The sequence below is a fragment of the Squalius cephalus genome (genome assembly GCF_949319135.1).
Source record: "Squalius cephalus genome assembly, chromosome: 18".
Lineage (NCBI taxonomy): Eukaryota > Metazoa > Chordata > Actinopteri > Cypriniformes > Leuciscidae > Squalius > Squalius cephalus.
This window is the reverse complement of record NC_137139.1, coordinates 27,768,047-27,791,502: the sequence shown is the minus strand read 5'-3', so window position 1 is coordinate 27,791,502 and position 23,456 is coordinate 27,768,047. Positions and strand designations below refer to the sequence as shown.

At 35.8% G+C, this 23,456-nt stretch overlaps 4 protein-coding genes across 6 annotated transcripts in view; all 4 read right to left on the bottom strand.

Moving 5' to 3' along the window:
* LOC307146423 (homeobox protein Hox-C4a) overlaps nt 1–17,792 on the bottom strand; it is a 39,678-nt gene extending 21,886 nt beyond the window's left edge. The window contains exon 1 of the mRNA XM_079850405.1: nt 17,243–17,792. Coding sequence (XP_079706531.1) covers nt 17,243–17,377 — 135 coding nt within the window. The 5' untranslated portion in view covers nt 17,378–17,792. The remainder of the gene's footprint in view (nt 1–17,242) is intronic.
* hoxc5a (homeobox C5a) lies at nt 3,963–6,889 on the bottom strand. Its single transcript, XM_079850419.1, has 2 exons — nt 6,327–6,889; nt 3,963–5,455 (listed from the first exon to the last, which is right to left on the bottom strand). The coding sequence occupies exons 1-2, from the start codon at nt 6,811–6,813 to the stop codon at nt 5,241–5,243; spliced, it is 702 nt and encodes a 233-aa protein (XP_079706545.1). The 5' UTR covers nt 6,814–6,889; the 3' UTR covers nt 3,963–5,240.
* Nucleotides 7,029–17,173, bottom strand: hoxc6a (homeobox C6a). Of its 2 annotated transcripts, XM_079850417.1 has the most exons (3): nt 17,137–17,173; nt 9,727–9,954; nt 8,072–9,116 (listed from the first exon to the last, which is right to left on the bottom strand). In XM_079850417.1, exons 1-3 carry the CDS (start codon nt 17,156–17,158, stop codon nt 8,812–8,814), a joined length of 555 nt encoding a protein of 184 aa, XP_079706543.1. In that variant the 5' UTR covers nt 17,159–17,173; the 3' UTR covers nt 8,072–8,811. The 2 variants fall into 2 exon arrangements, with proteins under 2 accessions (XP_079706542.1, XP_079706543.1); XM_079850416.1 differs by lacking the exon at nt 17,137–17,173 and having other exon boundaries at nt 7,029–9,116; nt 9,727–10,471.
* A 4,004-nt stretch (nt 17,793–21,796) lies between the features above and the next one.
* hoxc8a (homeobox C8a) overlaps nt 21,797–23,456 on the bottom strand; it is a 16,800-nt gene continuing 15,140 nt past the window's right edge. For both annotated transcript variants that reach the window (XM_079850414.1, XM_079850415.1), the window contains one exon: nt 21,797–23,207. In XM_079850414.1, the coding sequence (XP_079706540.1) occupies nt 22,891–23,207 (317 nt within the window). In that variant the 3' untranslated portion in view covers nt 21,797–22,890. The remainder of the gene's footprint in view (nt 23,208–23,456) is intronic.

The window sequence follows — 23,456 nt, the reverse complement described above, 5'->3', positions numbered from 1 at the left end:
AACATATAGTTCTACAATTATCCATGCTCCACACTGGAAAACATCTAAACATTATGGTATCATTTTAAACAAATCTAAACTGTTTAAACCTGCATTAAAGTCAAAGTATTTTCTGTTACACACTGTTGTTTCATTGTAGCAATGCAGTCCTTGTTGCCATGACCATCCGTTTTCTTAATAAATCATAATCATGACATTTATTCCACCAGTCTAAATACCATTTGCTATTTTGTTTTCTTTTTTTCATTCATTCATCTCATCCATTGCTGAACGAAGAAGAGTTTATCCACATTGAGAATAAGGGTTCTGTCTTGGATTTTTAAAATGATTGTCCAAACAGGAACTTCTAACAGAATGTGGATTGTTAACAGAGTCTATTCCAACATTGAAAGCATTGCCTTGTTAAGTTATTCTGCGTGCAATAGCATCATTTCCAACTCTGTGTCATTTGCTGGCTCTTTGAAGGAAATTTCTGCCATATTCCTTGTATGGCCAGTCAATTAGTAACCTGGTAAATGACAAAAGAATATGTTGAACCCCTGCACTCAGAAAGAAGAAAACAGAGGAATATAAAACTATTGCCCCCTATTGGCAGTTAATGTTTTTGACACTGTATTCAAAGACCTTTAATGATAAAATTTAAAGGATGCACATATGGGCTCACTAAAATAGTGAAGTTAAAATTGTTCTTAATTATAAATGCCAACAACAAATTCATTTGAATTTATTAAGTGTTTTCCATCAATAGGTACAACAATTGTTATTAATTAAATCTCTTTAATAAGTGGACATTTACTGAAAGTGTTTCAATAACGAATGTGATGTTGGTTGTACCACAGTACACACCACATGACCAATTTATTCTGTGGTTCAAACTTGAGTGAGTAAAACCTGCACCTGCTCTGAACCAAAAATGAGCCAACAGGAATCAGCTTCTGCTTTGATGTGATAAAAACTGTGGAGTACATTCATAAAATGATGTCATTGTCAGCTTTGTTGTTCTTCCAGTAATAATGCACATAAATAATGAACACATAAATAAACACAACATAATTTGAGGAAAGTAGCTGTGAAAAACAACTATTTAAAAACACTTGATTATAGTTTCTAGATGGAGTGAATTTTTTGATTTCTGGGATAAAGAATGGACATTGAAAATGAAAGAGATGAACAGCAATATCATTTTTTTGTTTTATTATATTTCTATTATATTTGATTTATTGTATAAAAATGGATTGTGTAATTGCATGACTGAAGTAAACTATTATTTCGAGTGCTGTGTAATGAGCACTCATACATGTTTGTATAATTCACAACAGTAATTATTGATTACAGGCAATGGAATAGCCAGTGTTTATGTTGGACTATCACATAAGACTCACTTACAACTTGTATAAGCAAGTCAGCAGTTTACCAACTTAATACTAACTGGAGTTCTATCAAGTACATTCTTTTAAATTATACTGTTTTGATATCTGCTTAATCTGTCCTCCCACTGTTTTTTACAAAATAAAAAACAAACAAAAGCATTTATTTAACAGTAAGCCTGGAGGAACAAACTTTGACAAGCCATGGAATTTACAACTCCAACTGCAACTGATATTTGCAACCAGACACAGCCTTACAAGACAGAACCAATCAGTGAAATGGGTCTTTACACTTGTTTTCAAACCACAAATTGCAGTGACTGAGCAAACTGTACAAAGCTGTTTTGTGAAATATTTGCAAAATCTGACATCATATCTTATATTAACATCTCAGAGTAATGGCATGTCATTTGAAAAATGTTGGATTAAAACAGTTATATATATTTTTTTTTAAATGATCAGTTAACTCTTTTCCTTAAACTATAAAAAAATCATCACAATTACAGTTTGGGAGGTCAACAACCTTTAATCTTGGTTTTTCTTCATAATTATTTTTGACAACATGTATAACCTTTGCACATCAAAAGGGCCTGAGTTAGTTCATAATGCCAAAACTGGGGCATTGGTTCTTTTCATTTGAAATAACTCTCAGAATATAACACAGGGCCTTCACTAAATAAAAAACAGAGCAGTATGACGATGGCGGTGGAGTTCCTGTTCAGCCAAGATCGCTGTGCACAGATTAAAGAGAACATTGTCGATGAACAGGGTCTGACTTATTCTGTTTCCAAGCACAACATCATAAAGTAAGATATGGCTTAAACTTTTCATACCATGATTATAATGGTCAAGTGGAGCCTCATCTGTCAAATAAAGACCACTGAATATCCGGTGTTGAAAACCGACAAATAACAGTGGTCAATTTTTTTTTATTTGCTCTGAATAAAATGTATACTTTTTATGTGACTTTGAAGCATTTGGAGTCATTTCAGTTATGTTTTTTTGTTAAGTTAATCATGTGACTCTTCATCCACACTGCCCTGTACATGACCCCACCACACAACACCAAATCTTCTCTGCCCTGCACATGACCCCACATTATGTCCGATCTAAAGATATATGTTCTGCGCTCTCATCTGCAAACCAATACAAGATCACTTAGCTTCTCAGTCCTTCACCGTCACTTTTACCACAACAAACACATTCTAGGGACAAACTAAGCATTTTTCACTAGTATTTTACGCACATTCTGTGATTGGATATAGCTACTACAACGCAAATACTTAAGTGAATATTAATTACGATCCAAGGCAAAGCTCTTCACACATGCACAATTCTTTTAAGATACAATATGTTTTTGAATACATATGAGTCATGATATACAGAATTAGATTTCAAGCTGCTGCCAGAACAATAATTCCACATCAACGCCAAATTAACAGTAATATACAAATGCACAAACGTTGAAATTGATCAAAACTGAACAGATGAGGACACATTTGCGCACCACTTGACACAATTTCTCCATGAACTATTGAATTACATCCTTGATTAATTCCCGTGGGTGTTGCGGAGGAAAGTACATATTTAATTAAAAAGAAGAAAACAAGATTATTAACTTACTGCAACCGCCTGGGATCCATTTGGGAGAGTCGAACTTCTACAGACCCTGACGCGAGTAACCCGCACTAACAGGCTCTAAGCCTTTCTCTCAGAGATAAGACTAGCCAACAGCTGCGATTACGGACAGTTAACATTATATATGATGTAAATATATTGAGGGTTTGTCAGGTCTTGCAGGCCATAAAACCCACTTTAATGACCCCACGTGCTCTTCCTGCACCACTCACTGGTCTTGCTTTGGGCAATTGGCATAAATAACCCTCAAAACTTCAAAATACGTGGCAAGAGAGCTAAAAAAAGAGGGGTTTGTGTAAAAAGCAACATAGTAACCACCGTAACTCGCAATGTGGTCAAGATAGCGAGTATAGAAATTGAAAGAAGCATGGAAATTTACATTGAATCTCCAATATAGGTGAGTGAGACGATTCTAAAATGAAAGCACTTTTGAAACAGTAGTATAAATTGACTATAGCTGACTGTTTTTATTTTCAGCTTAGTGTGTGTATATAATGTTAGCATTCAAAAACATGGAGATTAAAATGTTCGGTAGCATTTCAAATACATCGATAGCGCCGAGAAGGCATGAATTAAGAAAAACTAGAGCCTATGTGAAGCTAAAGAACCTGAGTAGAACAAGCCAGTCGAAAATTAGCATTTTGTTCACACAGTCAACGCTCCTATGTCCTTTGTTTGACATGGGCCTGGACTATGTGATTTCTGCACATAAGGTGGCTAACATCATGTCTCATTTTCTAAATGGCAAGTTTCACTTGCCCTTTCACTTTAAACGTCTTAAATTATATGCTTTACACTTTCGTTTCATATTTCAAATGCATAAAAAAACGTTCATTATAATTTAGTAGCACGCAGTATTTTATTAAATGTGCAGACTATCTTATTGTTTTTAAGGGTTTTGTACACCAAAACGTCACTTTGAAATGTTTGTGTAAACTTCCGCCGATTTGTTAAAAAAGGAAACAGTTGTCAGTGTCTGATGGGTGAGAGGAAGTGCTGTAAAAGTTTATTGGGGTCATAAAGTTTTATGTGCCTCCGTTTAAGGGCTACTGTAAATAAGTGACCAGGGCGTTAAAGTTCAATCATGTCTCATCACTAGAAGTATACACATGCACACTTGGTCCTCGATTAATACACGAATATTTGACCAAAATCATATTATTTCGCGCAGAACGTTTTCTTCTCTTAACCCTGCACAAGGTATCAAATGGGCCTTGAATGCAAAAAAAAAATGCATTTGTGTAAAGAAAGACTCATTATTTTTGTTTTGTCAGACAAATAGGACATTCTTTACGTTTAATCGATTTTATTTACAATGATACCACATTGAAGGTTTTATTGGACACAGACGGCTTTTAAACCAGAGCTGACAAAACTTTCTGATATGTTTACCAATTTAATCTTGTTACTGTGATAATTCATTATTGACTGGAAAAGTATCGATGTGGCTTAACAATGAAACTTCGAAAACAAATGGTAAGAATAACAGAAGTAATGGATCATACAAATGCGGTTCACACAAAAGTAGGTCGTGTAGTTTGTTTGGGAAGAGGGGTATAAGCCACTCCTTACTGTACTTGCCTATATACTCAAGAGTAGAGTGTATAGAAAGAAATACCAAGGTGCCTGCCTGTAAAATTTGCCCAAAAAACATATTCAATTAAAGAGCAAAATGTTATAAACGCACAGTATTTCAACAGACATAATAATGGAGATAAAATTACCATTTGGCTGCTGGTTGACAGACAACATGATAGACAGCGTTTAATATGACACTACAGTTGTTGCATTATTATCATGGAGTGTGGTTTACTATAGCCTACTTGATGTATTTACGACAGAAAGTACAATGGATAAAAATACAAGTTCCATCAAAATTCAATATGCAAAGGGGAGATTGATCAATGTTCAAGCAAAGCACCACATTATTTGCACTTACATTGAAGTCAACGTAACTGGATGCAGGCCATGGTATATTATGTAGGTTATTGATACAAGTGGTTTTAGTAAATCATATTCAAATAAAGTTTAAGATTATACATTATTCAAATAAGCATCTCCCGGGAGAGAGCACTATCAATAAATATCGAAAAAATGGACATATTTACACAACAACATGATATTGTAGACAAATGAAAGACATTTACTGTTGTCAACAACAAAATCTAATCATTTGTTGTTTCAAGTTAACACTGCCTTTAAGGCTTTTTCAATTGAAGCCGTGCACCACATTATTTATAGTCCTCCTTTCACTTTCAACTTTGAGTCCTTCTTCCACTTCATGCGACGGTTCTGGAACCAAATTTTAATTTGCCGCTCGTTCAAGCAGAGGTTATTGGCAATCTCGATACGTCTGCGACGTGTGAGGTATCGGTTGAAATGGAACTCTTTCTCCAACTCCAGAGTCTGGTACCGGGTGTAACTGGTTCGTGACCTTTTACCGTCAGATTCTGAAGTGGCATCAGAAAGATATTGGGTTACCTATATGTAAAATTTGATCGACTGTCGTCCTCATGCATATTACTAGGAAAAATATTTTCAGAATCACTGATGAAGTTGCCACCAAACACAATCCATAAAATGAAATATGGATACATCAAACATTATGAAATCCAAAATGAAAACAGTGGACAGGTGGTATGTCGCTAATATTTATTTATTCTGAAATTAGAAAGTGTCATGCACAGAAATAACACAAACGTGATAAAAAACAAACATAATAATCATAAATGTATGAAGGCCACGAGCTTCCTAACATGTCCTGACCCATAATATTGTAAGAGCTAAAGTAAAAAAAAAAAGCACTAAATAAATAAATAAAAATAAAAAGACAATGCCTCACTGCTTAGAGGATACAAATTGACATTATACTTTTGTACTTTGCTCTATTAGCTACTCCAGTGGTGCAGAGTGCAACTAACCGGAAACATAAGTAGTCTACTGCCAGATAATGTATACGTATGCAAAGATTCTCTTGAAATTTCAGTTTACATGAATAACATGTAAACTCATGCTTAAAGCAAGAAATAATAAGTACATTTATATGTAATAATTATTTATTTTTTTTGCTTTTCTTTACCAATTATTTCTCCATAAATTTGAACAGAGATCACCTCTTCACAGAAACAGGACAGGTTTACGAGCAATAGATGCCTTTGTCATAAAATTTACGGCCGCTAGTTTTATTATTTCCTGCGTTTGGCCTATAAAACTCAAGAGGAAAAATATGGAGCGACAAAACGTAGGAAGGAGATGCAATGACGAGGATGAGATGCGTGCAGTTTCCCTCTCTTCCAAAACAAACTTTAAACGTAACTTTACCGTGGCTCATGTGTAGCTTTGTCATCCACGGATATATCTGCGGCTGCGACTGGTTCTGACGCTGAGTCGAGTTAGTTTGTTGCTTTATCGCTGAAGTAGTCTCCATTTTGATATCGTCTGTGCGGCTCTTGCCGCTGGGCTTCTCCATAACTTCCATATTCCCCTCGGCTTTTTGGCTCAACAGTCCGTGACTGAGGGGGTTGTACCCGTGAGTGCTTACAAAGCTACGAGAGCCCAGAGCTGAACAGGACTGTGTTCGCTGAACTGCAGCACTGGTCCTTGCACGGTCGCTTGTGTTTATCGCCTCCCGTTTCAAAGAGTTGGAGGGGATTTGAGAACTGAAGGATCCGCCGATATCAAGTCCTTCGTACGCGTAATTGGACTCGTGAAACTCAGAGTGAGCACCATAGTTGCCAAAAGTGTGCATTCTACAAGAGGAGGCGTCTTGCGTTTGCTTAGAAAAAGACTTTCCAACGTATGAGCTCATTCTATTTCCAAAACAATACAGTGACTTTAGAGAGAGAGTCACAAAAAGCACCCGATCGCAGCAGAGATTGAATCAGCTAATAAAGTATACATAAGTTGTTTAGAAGTTTTATTTGTTTATTGGACTTTATTTGTATTTCTAGAGGACGTTGGGCTTGTCCTATAAAAGAGCAGGATTTATAGGAGGAGGAAATCATTTTCTTTTTTTCTTGATACGACGTGTAATGCCCAAATATGGAATGTTTAAATAGAATCACGTGCAGCTCCTGGGCCAGTCATAAATTGGCTTGATCCCCAGGAGGTTATTGATAGACAGTGAAACGTGTCCGATAACTTCTCGGTATGGAAATCATCTAAGGGTCTGGGCTAAAAAAGGGCGAGACCGTTAGACAAGAGCGTCATCTGGCGTCTAATACTGGACAGAGCGGCCACACACACACACACACACACACACACACACACACACACACACACAAGATACTATGCGATACGATGTTTTGACAAATCAAATCTCAAGGCGATATATGGAGTAGCAACACGATTATCCATATTCTATATATGACAAATATGTGTTTCTCCTGTTTCACAGTAATGGTTTCTGATTGTTTCGTGTGTATGTTGCTTTTTTATTGGATGTTTGCGAAATGAATCCCCATTATGGTCATATATGTCTCTTAAATGCGTCAACGTAGCGTATGTGCATTTGTTGCAGCGGCTTCCCAAAAATAAATGTGATTTTTTTTATTTGATCGCAGAACTACTGGTTTAGCGTTGTGCCACTAGATGCAAGGCAAATGTAGTTTGATCAAGCATTGATCAAGCATTGCCGCTGAATAAACAAGGCTTTATTTATTGAATGAAAAGTCTCTAAGTCGTCACGTAGCCTACTTTAATCATTAGGGATTAACAATAATAGGTTGCATTATTTCATTCAGATAATTGGGCAGATTAAATTTGCGTTAAATGTAGTACACTTTAACGATACACCAAACTCCAATGTAACCGTGAATTTAATTTGTTATTTGGATTCGAATTGCTCACAAACTCACAAAGATATGTAGGCCGAAATAAAATTTTCTTCAAAACGAACAAGTGTTTCAAGTTTCAAGTTTAGTGAACCCTTTATGAATGGTGAAGAGCGCAAGGCTGGAGTCAAAATAAAGACAATAAAGGTTTTTGTTTTCAAGAATTTTATTAAATAATACACAGTTTACACAAACAATATAATTGCGTACCAAGGTATATGTTTGTTTTCATATTGGTGTGATTCTCACTTTAAGACAAGTTTATATGCACACAACTACAAGTATGATGAAATGTATTTTTTTGAAGTTCTCTCAATAGCTAATGTGCCAGTATACAGCGGCATTTTGAACAACAGAACACTGACGGGGCAAAAGCAATATAAAAAAAAAAAAAAAAAAAAAAAGGATAATAAAATGTAATAAGGATTTAGGTAGTATAGTTCATCCCGTCAGTGTTTGTTTCGTTGTACAAATATGCATCCACAAAGAAAAAAACAAAACAATGTGCATATAATAAGTTTCCTTCACTTCTGGAATGCTTGGGTACAGTTTAGAGGCTTAATAGTTTGGGAGACATAGCCTACTTATCAAATTCGAATACATTTTCATCTAATGTAATTTTCTACTAGCCTATAGCAACATGATAGCTAATACTAGAACCACACAAACATTTCAGCTGTGGCATTGTCATCACGCAGCCAATAAAGAACTATTTCAGTACAAAGAGAAGTGAATAGCTTTATGGTGGATAACATGTGCGTCTTCCTCTCTCTTAATCTATCCATTTGTTTCAACGTGTGTAAATGTTAGTGGCGTGGTGGTAGTAGAGCTTGTGTATGGTGTTCAGGTCGGAGGAGGAGGGGGCAGTCAAAAGGAATAGCAGAGTATACAGTCCATGCATTAATATTTGCAAATTCTCCGTTTAGGTAGTTACGTTGCAGTTAACAGGCGTTCGAGAACGAGAAATGGACTTCCTAATCTTTAATCTTTTTAACTTCCTCGGTTTCCTCCTCGGTCTCCTTCTCGGTGTCTTGAGGAGTACCCGTTGATTCGGTCCCCGGTACAGTAGAAGTTAGATTGGTCTCTTTCTTCCATTTCATGCGCCTATTCTGGAACCAGATCTTGATTTGACGCTCGGTTAGACACAGAGCGTTGGCGATCTCGATGCGTCTGCGTCTGGTTAAATACCGATTGAAGTGAAATTCTTTTTCCAGTTCCAAGGTTTGGTATCTGGAGTAAATCTGGCGACCTCTTCTTCTGTCTGACCCGTACCCAACTCCTGTTGTGGGAAAAAGTGTAAATACATTTTTAAAAAAGAGTTTACACAGATCAATTCTTAATTGAATGCAAAATAAAACACACGTTTGGGATCCTGGTGGAATAATTCACTTAGAGCAATTTTTATTTATTTATTTTATAAGGTAACTAATATAACAATTTGACAAAAGAATGTAGCCTATACACGCAGCATTTAACCCAGTATTACAGTCACAAAGCAACGCGAAACTTGTTTCGAATTTCAGTGATTCTAAAACATTTCTTTCAACCAACTTTGCTACCGTGTGTTTTCAAACAGTACATCGGACAAGTTAAGTCACATTTTTAACATAGTAGTGCATGCTCTAAAAAATGGTTCAAAATGCACTTTTCGTTGGATAATTTTCTAACGCGCTCACACTTATTGTACAAGTTTTTGAAATAATTTTGGCACTTGAGTATTAAAGGAGGTAGCCAAATGGGATTCCCCTCTCTGGAAAAGGGGGCTTTTATAGTCTGATGATTTAGTAGTGGTTTATGAGGCCATAAAATGTAGCTACTCTGTTGATAGGACGTATCGTAAAACAGACCAATTCCACCAGGGTATGTCCCAAGTCGCAGTAAAAACTCACCGCTGTGCGAGTTCATGCGCTGCATCCACGGGTAGATCTGAACGTTGTTTCCTTTCTGATCCTGTGTTCCTGCACGAGCTTGTTCCAGGCTGTACTCCTGGGCAACGTGGCTCTGCGCACTGAGTCCCATACTAGTTTGCCTGCAACTGGGAAGCACGTCCTTATCTTGAAGAAACACGTTAGATCCATACTCGTACGGTCCTCGACTTGATCCAAACACAACGTTATCTTGAGGTGAATAGAAAGGGGACGCATAAATCCGGTTTTGGGTCACTGTGGTGCCATAAGACGAAAAATGTCTGACTGAATCATATGCGGTCGTGTTCAGTGGCATGTTGGGCAAAACCTCTTGCCCACCAGATAAATGGCACGAGAGCGACGGGTTCGCGAAATACGAATTCATACCTTTCCTATCGCCCTCTCATCAACTCACCCTCCTATCTTATTTCCCCTCTCTTAATCTCACACTTTCTTTCTTTGTGCTATGGGGTCTGCTTCCTTCTGTCACATACACACGTCTCCCGCCCGCTTTCCTAACTCTCTTTCAAATGAACTTCAGAAGGATTTCAATAATATTAATTTCCAGTCTCCGGTTAAGACGCGCAAAGCAAGTGTTATAGCCAAGGCTTGGCTCATGGAAGGACAATATGACAGCGTCACCTGACCACTTTCAGCCAATTGAATGCGCTGTGTACGAAGGAATATCGAGCTTGTAGCTTCTTATCCTTGTGGCTTCACTTGATAAAGTTTAAGTAAACACACACGCAAATACAGAATACGCACTCACACGAACAATTAATTACCTCTTTTTGTGCATTAATCCGCGAGTTAATCTGTTAATCTTCTCCACGTGTATTGTGAAGATAAATCTAGAATTAGGCTACCCTGGAGAATCATGCATTTTACGAGCTAATTTTCATCTCAGTTAATTGCCTGAAATATGGGTTTTTACAGTTGCTTACTGTCGCTGACGTAGACCAAAATATCCAATATTTTTATATGTTTTACTATGACAATACTACTACATTCATGTCTTCTTGGCGCAACAACTTTATTACTTAATTACAACTACTGTGTAGATGATATAACTAAAATTGTAGAAATTTAGAAATGTAGAAAGACAATTACCAAGGGCTAATTGCCACACGGCGTATCTACGCCGATTTTGTTTACCCTCCCTTTTAAGATGCATTTCACAATTTCATATAAAAAAAATTAAAGTAACTGTGAATATGTCCACTGATACACATTTTATATCATATTAATATACATTCACTGCATTGTCGTCAGTCACCAAGTGAAATTACCACACTATTCTTTTGCTATTCAGTAGATATCTCCCTATAACGTTTGTTTTCTCTATCTCTATTTCCTCGGGCTTTCATTGCGCTGAAGGGGAAACGTCTGTTCTTTTCCTTTCCCCATTTGTAATGTATTGATGATTTCAATGGTAAAAGGAAAATGAGTAAGGAGGGGGGAAGGGGCATCTTACTAAAGAATGCGTCAAACGCGCCTTGGTGCCATAAAAGTCACAAACCCAACTGAGGACTTCCAGCTCTGAAGCAATTACCCCTTTGAATGTATGGGGGCTGTGCAGCGAGTCTCTTATCTTGTGGACAGAAAGCTGCTATTTTTTTTATTTTTTTATTTTTTTTTTAGCATTTTACTTAATAGTGTATGCAGAATGATTATGAAAAAATAATAATGCCACGAGATATTTTAAACTTAAGTAGGCCTACTCTGATGACTGTATTGATTTTATTTATAAGGATAAACTATATTTTTTCTGAATTTCTTAAAATTATCATATTTGCCAACGATCTATTGAATAAAACAAATATATCAGTTTTCCTTTATTAAATGCTTGCAGCCATATTAATGGAATGGACTATTTATATATTATCATGTTCAAAGAATCAGTAGTGGGAAAAGTTTAACCGAATGCTTAGGGTATGCTCAATGACCTTAATGCAGGCCACATGACGGGACGTGTGAGGCCAAAAACAGTGGTTTAGAAAGAGGTGCGCAAAACACGAGATTGACAGAATAGTAAAATTTACTTCCAGTCCGACAGTGAGAAAAGGCATTTAACAGCTATAAAACAGGCTAATCTGCTTAAAGATTGATTAAATGCATACAATTTTTCTTTGTATTCTAAAGTACCTATAAAATCGGGATAAATCAATATCAAGGATTAATGTTTTTGATGGGTTGTCTTATTTTGGACAATATTTGAGATCGACAAAATGTAACTCTATATATATGCTAGGAATGTCTACTAGGAATTTCTAAACATCAATATGGTAAGTGCTATTTGATCAGTTTACGGCTACTGCATATTAATATGACTAATTATCTTCCGAAGCTAATTCATCGACGTTTATACCACTAATAATAACAATAATAGTAGTAGTAGTAGTAGTAGTGCAGTAGTTTTAACCGGTCTGCAATAAAAGTAATAAAAACATGAATTACATGCCGCTAAGTTACAATAAATATATCTATATGGCAGTGTGTAACTTCACGTATTACTATGATTTAATTTATACAATATTACACCATGTATACTGTGGGGGAAAAACTAATAAAAGTAATATATAACAGTAATAAAAAATATTTCTTGCGTGAAAAGCGTGTGCACACGTTTCAACATTTCATTTTTAGATTGTGGAAATTTAACAGTTGCCAATTCAAATATATGAAATCAAAAACAAAAATCACAGCAATAATTATATTTACAATTACAATTAAATTTTTTAAATTACCCTTGTATTAAACTAGTAGGCTATGCCACTGGATATCCTAAAATATTTAGAAACAGGAAAGCGCGATGCTGAAAACAAATCAGAGGTGCATTATTAATTCTTAAATCATTTAATTGTTTTCAATATAGGCTATCTTCCGACGTGTAGTTTGGCGGAATTGAGATCACATACTACGAGATCACATACTACGTTGTATCTATATATCTGACTCTTTGATGTCCAATATTGCTCCAACGACTTTGAACTGAAAGCCTTTGATGGGGAGATTTTTCATATCGTGATCTATTTTACAGCATCAGTCTTGTGAATGAAGTAGCGAGTAAAACACACCACACTCAGTCTGCAGTTGGTATGTTGATGTGACTGGAGAGAAAGAGCTTTAAGTGTTTTATTGCAGCCCTTAAGACAAATCGCACGGTTGTGTTTTAGCGTTTGAAGAGGCAATAAATAGACATCCCGTTTGGCCTGTATTCTCTTTACACTCGACCAAACTACGCACTAAGGTCCGCCAAAATCGTCCTTACTTCCAATGCGTAATTTACGTGATATGATTATGATCTGGAAAAAGCAAGCTATGCACATCCTAACTGTGCTCGATAATGGCCTAGTCTGCACATTCTCCAAAGTTAAATGAATGTTATCATTGGCCTATTTATTTGTAACGGATGTTCACAATTGCAAATTCCAATGATGAGTCTTATAGCTTTCTTATCCAAGCCCAACTTTCCTACCCTGTCATCTATACACTCTAAAAAATAAAACATTGGGTCAACAAAAAAAAATATGTTAACGTTTTCCACTAGAATTTTTATGTTAAGACTGCTGGCAGAATTACATTAATTCAAAGCAATGTTTTGAGTACGGTGAATTACTTTTTTTTGGCCACAATAAAACGCATTTCTAAGTAACACGAACTTAATAATTTTCAACATGAATGCAAGTAATTAAGTTGATCCAACATAATGTTTCAAGTTAGGTGAAGCAGTTTTTTGGCCACAATAAAACACATTTCTAAGTAACATGAACTTAATAATTAAGTTGATCTCTGCAAGAGTTAAGTTGAGCCCTTTTGATTTTATTTGAAGTTGATTACTCTTTTAAACATACATGTAACATTCATCTTTTAATATATTTCCCTTTCAAAACATTTAAATGAACTGTATTACCATGTCCTTTCTAATACAACGTAAAGCATACATCTTAGAAATCAACCTATGTACTTATCACTTCAAATCAAACATTCAATTGAAATGTATGGTCACTACACTGTCATTGGACAGGAACACAGAAAACATTCCATCACTGGATAGGTTTCGTTCGTTTATTTAAAGTGTGGTTTATGTCAGCTGAATGTGCGGAACGCTTTTCAGAGAAGATAAGGCAACGTTATTTTAGTACAATTAACACCCAGCGGTAACTCAGGGAAAAAAATCTCTGAATGCTTCACGTGAAACTTCGGTCTTCCGACCTATTACCATCGTGTCAATTCTCTATTGATTTTGATGGTAATATCAGTTTTGATTAACGTTAATATGCGCGACGGAGGGAGGGAGAGCAAGACAGTTTGAAAACTGTGAGAGAGCGCGCGCGCGGCTGGAGGAGGGTCTCTCTCTCTCTCTCTCTCTGCTCGTTCTCTCAGTAAAATCCGCGGGCGCCTGTCACAATTGTAAACAATAAAAACGAAATTTGGAAAACTAAAACGGAATTCATAGGGCCCTACATAACTCCGACTTGTTTTGAGCAAAGTATCTGAACAAATAGCGTAGCTACTAGCTAACTTTACCTCGGCACACAGACTAACGTATACTATTCAACACTGCTCAAATTTCAGAGTAAGGACTTCCAGATTTCGGTATTCGGTTACAGTAGGCTATCACCAACAGAATCCTGAGCGAATGCGAATATGTTTAAGCATAAAATTACTTACCATTCACCACATTATGCTTCAGCGAGTTTCAGCTGTGGCCACACTCGTCTGGCCTTAAGCATGCGCACGGAAACTGGACCGTTTACACGTCATCAAATAGTTTTTTACATTAACAGAACTTAAAATTAAATTAATTTTTGATCAACTGAAAATATTAAACTCTGACAAGTCATGATAGTATATTTAATCAATAGGCATAATTTGTGTGTCATCCCAGCTCAATAAAATAACAATTACAAGTAAAAAGTCTAACAGAATCTCAGAACTTGATTTTTTATTTCACAACAATATATATATTTAAGTAATGACTAAAGGTCCTCTGAATTAGTTTTTAGAGTGTATGTCGATGTATCTATGCGAAAACAAAATCCATAATAGTAACGTGACAGCTGTAACAGAGCTCTCATGTGCAGCTAAGCACTTACAACAACACGCGACCCGAAGGGGCATTATGGTTTTTAACTAGCACAAGATAATTCTGTGAAATTTTGTGGCCGCATAATGACCTCCATGAATAAGGCGTTTTGAAGAGCGAACTCATATTGCCCTGCGGTTCTTGTAAGGAAATGTTTGGAATTGAAAGTTCGCCTGGAATTTGTTTTCATTTTCGTGGCAACTGAATTATGCCTTCTATGATTCAAATTCAATAGCGGTGGCAGACACGAGATTGGCCCAAAGTTTACACAAATGATAGTCAAATGGCAATAAATGTGTCAATTTCAGAAACCTGTTTAGAACTTTGCTATTAACACTAAGAATAACTGTAATAGACAGATGAATAAATCTCGTGCACCTTATATACGTACAGGCATAAGGATTAGTTAAATAGACTCCATTTTTAATGGCAAACAAAAGACAGTCATTATTCCGAGGCAAAGAGGAGACTCACAGTATAGAAGAACCCCGCCCTCCACTCGCGTTCTGTCTCTCACTTACACACAAATACACACATGCACATCGACGAACCATATGCGAGCCCACACACAAGCATTCTGCCTTAGTAAATTACCAATCAATTAGTTTTTTAGTTTTTTAGAAAATTAGTTTACACAAACCTAGCTCTATAAATCAGATTATCTGTTTCTGTATAAAAAAAAGTTCATACACACTTCTAATTTCACAAATAAAAACAGCATAAGTAAAACGTTTCTTTTTAACAGTTCCATTACAAATGGAATGCATGTTTATAATAACTGGTTTTATTATTAACAGTTTTTTTGTTTCCCCCAGCCCAGCCGCACATGTGGATTCCAAGAGGCCCATGACTGAAGGTCGCAGCTCTAGCGTTTTGGTCAGCGGAGTACCAACGGATTTTATTAACATGCTACCCCATGGTTATTATATTCAAAGCTTTATGTTTGTCAATACTGTCTCATTACAACTATAAAACTAATAAAATAAAATACAAATTAAAATGAAAAAAAAAAGTAGTCGGACTATTTCTGTATTTGTTTTGAAATGACTTTATTATTTTAATAATTGAGTATTTATACGAATTGCTAAAAGCCACTATACACAAAATATTATAAATATTTTAATTACATTTTTTTGCTAATTAGCTAGCATATTAATCTGTATGATAATAACGCTAGTAAAGCAATTGTATCAGTTTCCTTTCCCAATTTTTCTATCAAATAAACTTTTTACGCAGAAACACCAGCAAATGGCAGACATATTCCCACATAAAAATTAAGATCTGAATTTTATGTGGGCAGTTGCCCTCACTGATTTTAGGCTCTGTATAATGCCTTGCATATGGAGCAGGCACAAGGTGGCAGTGTTGTTTGATTTAGTCTTCACGGAATGACAGTGTTGGATGATTGAACACGTGAGAGAGAGAGAGAGAGAGAGAGAGAGAGAGAGAGAGAGAGAGAGAGAGAGAGAGAGAGAGAGAGAGAGAGAGAGAGAGAGAGAGAGAGAGAGAGAGAGAGAGAGAGAGAGAGAGAGAGAGAGAGAGAGAGAGAGAGAGAGAGAGAGAGAGAGAGAGAGAGTTGTTGTTGATCCTGATCCCTAACAAATATTCAGATACGTCTGGAGTGTTTAATCAGTTGTTTGCTGTGTAACACAAGCCGTTTACGCTTTATGTGAATAGTTGAGTAAGTGTAAATGATTTTGTGAGCGTAGTTAGACAACACCCGTTTGTCATCAGACGGACACAACCAGAATTCATCAGTTTGGATACAAATTAACAATACTAGTTACATTGTAACCCTGTCTCTCAAAATATAACATTTCCCTGTGCAAATAATCACACATAACGAGGAATAGTAAAATGCAATCTAGAAAGAAAATATGACAAGAAGAGCTACCAATATAGCCCGATAAGTGTCACATAGTCACATTGAATTGGATGAATATAGTAATTTTTGTAAAAGGCCTGACATTCTTTAGTCGAATTTGCACATTATAGTAAAGCTATAGCTTACTATGAAGTCAAAAATGCAATTACATATACCCGTATCAAATAACCACAATCAAACACATAACCACATGACAAAGCATGTATTTAACTATTTGAAAGTAAACGCATTAACCCCAAACCACACCCGCTTGGACAACTTAACTAAACTTAAAAATGTAAATTTTCGCCGAGACAATTAATAATCAACAATAGTACCAGAAAGCAACAACACAAGTCATTTGTCAACGAGGCTGAGCGTTCACAATCCATACAGTAGCCTTAGAGGAAACGACACAATACAAGTAGCCTACATTTACCTTGCATGTCTCTCTTAAACATCCCATTCGACACGAATACAGTACTGTCAAATCGCCATATATTGTGTAGCTACACCAATAAGCAGCGTAGAATATGTTCACTTACCAGCGTTCGCTGTTGTCTGTGTGACGCACGTTCCATGGTGTTCGACAGCAGCACATCATAGGCAACCGCACTAGGATCTAGATCCCATTCTCCTGTACTTTTAAAAATGTTACTCTTTCGAGGTGAAATTATCATATTTACGCACGCTAAACCCCTCAAGCTCCAGCTAACAGTGCTGTTTTCCTCTAGGGGATCAGATGGGTAGAAAGGAGACTGGGGAGGCGGCGACGTCAGTCATTACTAGCGATGAAGCAGACGAGACAAGATGGTGTTATATTATCTGCGTTTTAAAAATCCGCCTCAGATGGTGAATAAACAAAAAACGGGAAAAATGTCTGGCGCTAAGATCATTTCAACACCACAGCGAGCTCGCAAGTCGATAGATGGGGATATCCAGTGGAAGACAACAGCACAAAGTTCATGTTCATAGAGTGAGTACCACGTGGTCTGACGCAACCAATGACCGCGTGTATTCAGTCGTAAACTTTTATTACTTAGCTGTAAATTCCCCCTCTAAACAACTAGGAATGTGTTACGTTTCACCCTCTCTCAAAGATCGCATTTCCCATTTTCTTCCTTCTTTTTCCTTTTTTTTTTTGTTGGCTAAGTTGATGGCACTGAGAAACCAGTTTTATATTCGTCATATAGCCTTAAGAACCAAGTGAAAGTCCAATTAGTCCAGTACTATTAAAAGCTTAATGATCACATTAACATTTTTCGAATCTGGGTATAATGAAAATTGTAAAACAGGATAAATAAGCTATAATGGGCAAACATGTATTAGGTGTCTGATTATAACCTGTGCAAGCCCTATGTTGTCCATCAGAATGTGTTAATATAAAAGGAAAATATCAATTGTCCTGTAGCTTATACCCACAATACATTTTAAAAAAGTATTAATATTAATAATTAAAGGTGTAAAAATCTTAATGCAGGAAATATTTTTTAACCATTGTTTAACCCCATTTGACCCATTAGGGATTTTGTTTTGGACTAGTTGTTTAGTTGAGTTTATGTTTGCAGCAGATCGGAGCACATTTGAACTCAGAATCATTGGGAGACAGATAGTTCTCATAACAGGCACTTTTTTAAAGATAAAGTTAAAATAATCACATGATAATTTCACAAGCATTTGAGAGCAAAATAATTATAAAGATCATGGAACATTAGTATTAACTATTTCACAAAATTATCATAAAGTCACATACGCATCCATTTTGTACAGACGCACTTGCAAAAGAGAACAAAATGAGGTTACAAAAACTTGCTATTTCAAATATTCTTAATTGTATGAAGGCCTATTTACAAAAAAACTTTTGACATTTTTAAAACAACCGTAAAAGTTTGACTGCTCTTGTGCTGTCAAATGTCTGTACTGAACAACTAATAATAATGCAAAAAGAACACTCCTCTCTGTCAGATAGTATTGCTTTATCAATTCATTGTTAAAGAAAAATCAAATATGATTATTGATTCAATGATGTTCAATGATGCTGATTCAGTGATGTTCAAGCTTAACACTGTAACAACGTCAAAGTTCAGAAATGTACAGTTGTATTATGGTGCAGGCAGGTTTAAATAAAGCTTTACGTTATTCTTCAATAGTTAACGCTATGTATATCAATGTAGTTGCTGGTCATTTGTTTTCTTCAAACGAAATTCGTTATATGATCTTGATTGGTTAATTGATAAGTATCAGAATCATTAATTGCGAGATGATAGCTTTAAAGAAAATTACATGAGATATCCTTCAAATATGTATCATGTAATGTAGGCCCCTATGGAAAAAAACTGCAATTGAGCAAAAACAAAACCAGTCAAGACAATATAGCCAAAGCTATTTTATGACAATAATACATATTAACTAAACGAGTTTTTGGCTAAACAAAAGTTAAAGAACTCTATGTAAGCAGTGTAAGTTTTTCCTTTAGGCTTAATTAAATTTTTTCACTCCTATCTTTTTAGTTTCATACCACATATATAAACAGAACGCAAATGGATGTACAAATATCGAATACCACTCTAATAAAAATAAATAAATACATACATACACAAATACTTACACTAACGAACATAGCCAAGAGCGGGGTAAGATTTTCCCCTTCCTTTTCAGGAACAACTTGTTTTCTAATTTGATAGCTCAATCATGAACAGAATGTAAATATGTGTACAAATATGACAACTTCCACTCTTATAAAAGTAAAAAAATAAAATAGAATATCACACAAACCTATACATGCACCCTTGCATACATACACTCAAAGCAGTCCCACGTCCACGTTGCTTTCCTGGTGTCTTGTTCTAGCCTGTCTGCACTGCACAGAAATCAAAAGGCAAAAACGTCTGCCCGGATGCGACACTGTCGGGTTTACACCACCAATAAAGTTTACTGCAGGTATAGTAAAGCCCTCATTTGGAATGTAACAGCAGTGCAATACAAAGGCAAGGCGGATGGACAATGACCACTGCAATTGTCACTACCACCGGAACTTCCTGAAAAGGTCCATGCCTTAAGCAAAATTCTTTTTTACAACAGTGACCATCCAACACCATCACAACAAAAGGAGAGTGAAATAAACACGTTAATAATAATAATAATTATTATTATTATTATCAGCAGCTATAGTAGCCAATAGGCTACATGCAAACGCAAACAAATTTTCAAGAAGATGAGCTTAATGCGGTTTGCATAAAAAAACAACAACTTTACATCAGTATCATTGTATCAGAATACGTGTCTTTTGCCTGTTTCAAGTTCGTAAGAGGTATACCTACACTTTAATGATTGGTATCTGTTTTGAGATACAGAATTTTAATATTCGATATCAATCTAGAAATAGTATATGAAATACCTTATACTTGGTTGTGGTTTGGCACGTTGAAAACTATTTTCCTATTATACACAATAAATCTCGTTGGCACTGAAAATTAATTCTGATATTCTGTTATTATTATATCCATATATTGCTTATATTAGCCTAGTCTTTGTGATGTCATCATCAGCCTAATTGCGGCTGCTTTATTGGGCACTAGACTACTGTTATGACCTGCCATTAAAAGTTGTAAAAGAGACAACACTTTTGAACACTCGCACATAAGGTAGGCCACACTAGGATTTTAATGGCGATGGTGATATTTTAATACTTTTAAAGGCATTTTAAATGTCGAAGCATTATCATAAACCTGCATTAAACACAGATTAGTAGCTACTAATTCGAAGGAACATTGCATATTCTGTCAGATTTGTGTTGTGTGCTAAACGAATGCATTGGAAGGCACATGTAAATATTGCTCTTGAATCCTTTCGTCTTTGAATAAGACAAGTACTATTGGCATTGATAATATTCTAGCTCGCGCGTCCTCTAGAAGGCGTCCTCAGTAAACATCCAAAGTTGCACTAAATAAGTCTTTTCATTTTAATTTTTTATTGTTTGCATAGATAGTATGAAAGACAGTATTCCTCGTCAATGGAACAGAAGGTTCATGTTTTGTTGAACAACAAATTAGTCTGTTTGCTGGACAAAAGAAGACTGTAAATTTTAAGAATGTAAAAAGAGTAGCGTGCTTTGTTAAGGATACACTTTTGCAAGATTTCAGTAACTCATCGTATTTATCAGTGATTCATCATAGAAAATCCCTTCAATGTCTTCTAGCAAGGCCGAGACCTGCGACCTGTCCGCTTATGTTTCCCAGTGTTGTTATTTTGCTTTGAGTAAATCTTCTTAGCAAGAGAATTTTTTTTTTCATTTTTTTTTACTTTTAAAAAGATTATTTTTCTTTGACAAGAAATAACTTGAGCGATTCACACACTGTGCCATCATTTGGAAATGTTAGATATAGGCTAAATATGTTTCGTGAGGTGGAATTGTACAAAATGAATAATTGAAACTGAGATTTTTTTATTTATTTTTTTGACAAAAAAAACAATTGCATGATAAAGGCAGGATATTTATTTGCACAATTTAGATCTGCTTCAAATTATGCATTATGTCTGACTGTAGTTGATCACGCCATTTTGCTTGGATTGATAACATTTCTTACTAAACGGGTAATTCAAAAGATAACCGTTGGTTGTTTGCTACAGAGATTGAGTTGCGTTGTTTTTTGTTATGTAGAGACAATCTTTCAAAGCTTGAAAAGTTTTCAATTATAAAAACAGATAATAATGGTGAAATATTGTTGTTGCATTTGCCATTTCAGACACCTCACAGACATGAAATATATACTATCAAAAAGTGTTGCATTTGTCGTATTTAACATGTACTTAAAAAATAAGCAGATTTAGGTGTTTTATTAATTCAGTATCATGTCAATAAGTGGATTCAGGCAAATAAATGAAAAAATAAATGAGACGTGATAGAATGAGCCATCTTGTTTATTCTTCTGTTGATTTCAACAATGGCGTGGACACACACGAATTTGTCTATATTCACAAGAGGAACACAAGTAAAACGAGCATATTGATAACAGCAAGATATTACAAGACGTACATGAAGGTTATACTCAGTGCAATTCAAAATCTACGCTAAAACACCAGCACGATAAATGACTCTCTTTCCTTAGATAAGGTAGGGTAGTAATTAACGTGTTCATCTACACATAATGTGCATTTTCTATAGGCAGTTTAAGTTGTTGGGGGAAATGTCTAAATAATTTCAACAAAGCAGCGTGTAGAATAAATGAATAATTCATTCTTGCAAGCAAAACTTTGTTTTTAGGTAGTGCCGTGGTGCAATCTTTTCAAATATAAGATTGGCTTTGAGCTATTGGTGTCTTCCAAAGACTTCAAAAAAGCTCAAAAAAGATCATAATAAGTGATTAAAAGGGTAAGTTACATAACTTAGGTTTAATACTACAAAACAAGAGTCTATGAAATCTCTAGGTAGAAATGTATATTGCAAATTTCCCATGATTAGGTAGCTTCTCTCGAGATTTTCAAACGATTGCAATCTCTGGTGAGACCAATAAAATAATCGAAAAAATACAAACGGTAGCCTGGCCCACTCACATAGAATAACAATAAAAAACAGTTAGGTAAGCGATAAAGTATGTAATACAGAATGCATTTTCTACACTTGCCATCCCCTTTCTCAGTACACATAGCACTAATGCAATATTGCCATATTCGGATTGCAGAAATAGTGTTACACCGAATACATAATCTATTCCTCTGTCAATTTGATTCGTAATGTCAGCATGTTGTGGCTTGATTTTATATACAAGACCAACCGTTTTTAAAAGTGACAAGCTGATGCAATCATTTCAGTATTTTAATTGGTTGCATCTTAGTCATTTTTATCCCCCAGGCATCCTCATCAAATATGAAATAAATGTTAAACTCCGTTATATGCTTATCATGCTGCTTATATTTACCTAAATAAAACATTGTGTTCCTGTTAGTTTGTCAATTTGTCAAATACACAGATCCACTTTTCGCTAATGGTAAAAGTCCTCTTGTGTTGGTAAAAAAAAAATGCTTCTTCTTTTTTTTTTTCTTTGGGCAGGTTTCAGTGTACTTTTCTATGCAGGGGGATTTTCTCACTTTTTGACCCAACTGTTTGTAATAAAATTGACGCGTCTTCCTTTTCATTGCCCATTCGCGAGACCTCTTCAAAATCTGCCATATAACCATAAAAAAGACCATAAAATCACTCCTTGCTTTCCTCTTTCTCTTCCGTTTCCTTGTCTTCTCCTTCCTCCACCTCAGCGTCCTCGTTGGCCTCTTCTTCGGCCTCTGCTTCAGCCTCTCCTCTCTGGCCCGGAAATTTGTCTTTGTTATTTTCTTTTTTCCACTTCATTCGGCGATTCTGAAACCAGATCTTCACCTGCCGTTCGGTTAAGCTCAGCGCATGGGACACCTCAATCCGGCGCTTGCGCGTGAGGTATGGGTTGAAGAGGAACTCTTTCTCCAGCTCAAGAGTCTGGTAACGGCTGTATGTCTGCCTTCCATTGCGTCTCCCAGGAGCTTTGGAGTGAAACAAAAATATCTGTCAATTGCATGTCTCCATTTCGTCGCTCTCTTTTCATTTACATATCCTGGGATGTAGTTAACATGAAGGAAACATAAATTGCTAGGAATGTCTATGTGTAAATAAAAATGAATAAACAAATCAATTGTTTACAAATGGAATTTTCTTCTCTTTTTTCCAAACACACACCCATACACACATCTCTCAACTCATAGCACACTAAGGACAAATTCTGGCACAAATCA

What these genes read in the sequence shown, in the direction of transcription:
- hoxc5a (XM_079850419.1), bottom strand. Translation starts at nt 6,813, where the DNA reads ATGAGCTCATACGTTGGAAAGTCTTTTTCTAAGCAAACGCAAGACGCC. An exon ending in AAAGCTACACATGAGCCACG is followed by an intron (nt 5,456 to 6,326) that starts GTAAAGTTACGT and finishes ATGCCACTTCAG; the next exon opens with AATCTGACGGTAAAAGGTCA.
- hoxc6a (XM_079850416.1), bottom strand. Translation starts at nt 10,129, where the DNA reads ATGAATTCGTATTTCGCGAACCCGTCGCTCTCGTGCCATTTATCTGGT. An exon ending in GCGCATGAACTCGCACAGCG is followed by an intron (nt 9,117 to 9,726) that starts GTGAGTTTTTAC and finishes TTCCCACAACAG; the next exon opens with GAGTTGGGTACGGGTCAGAC.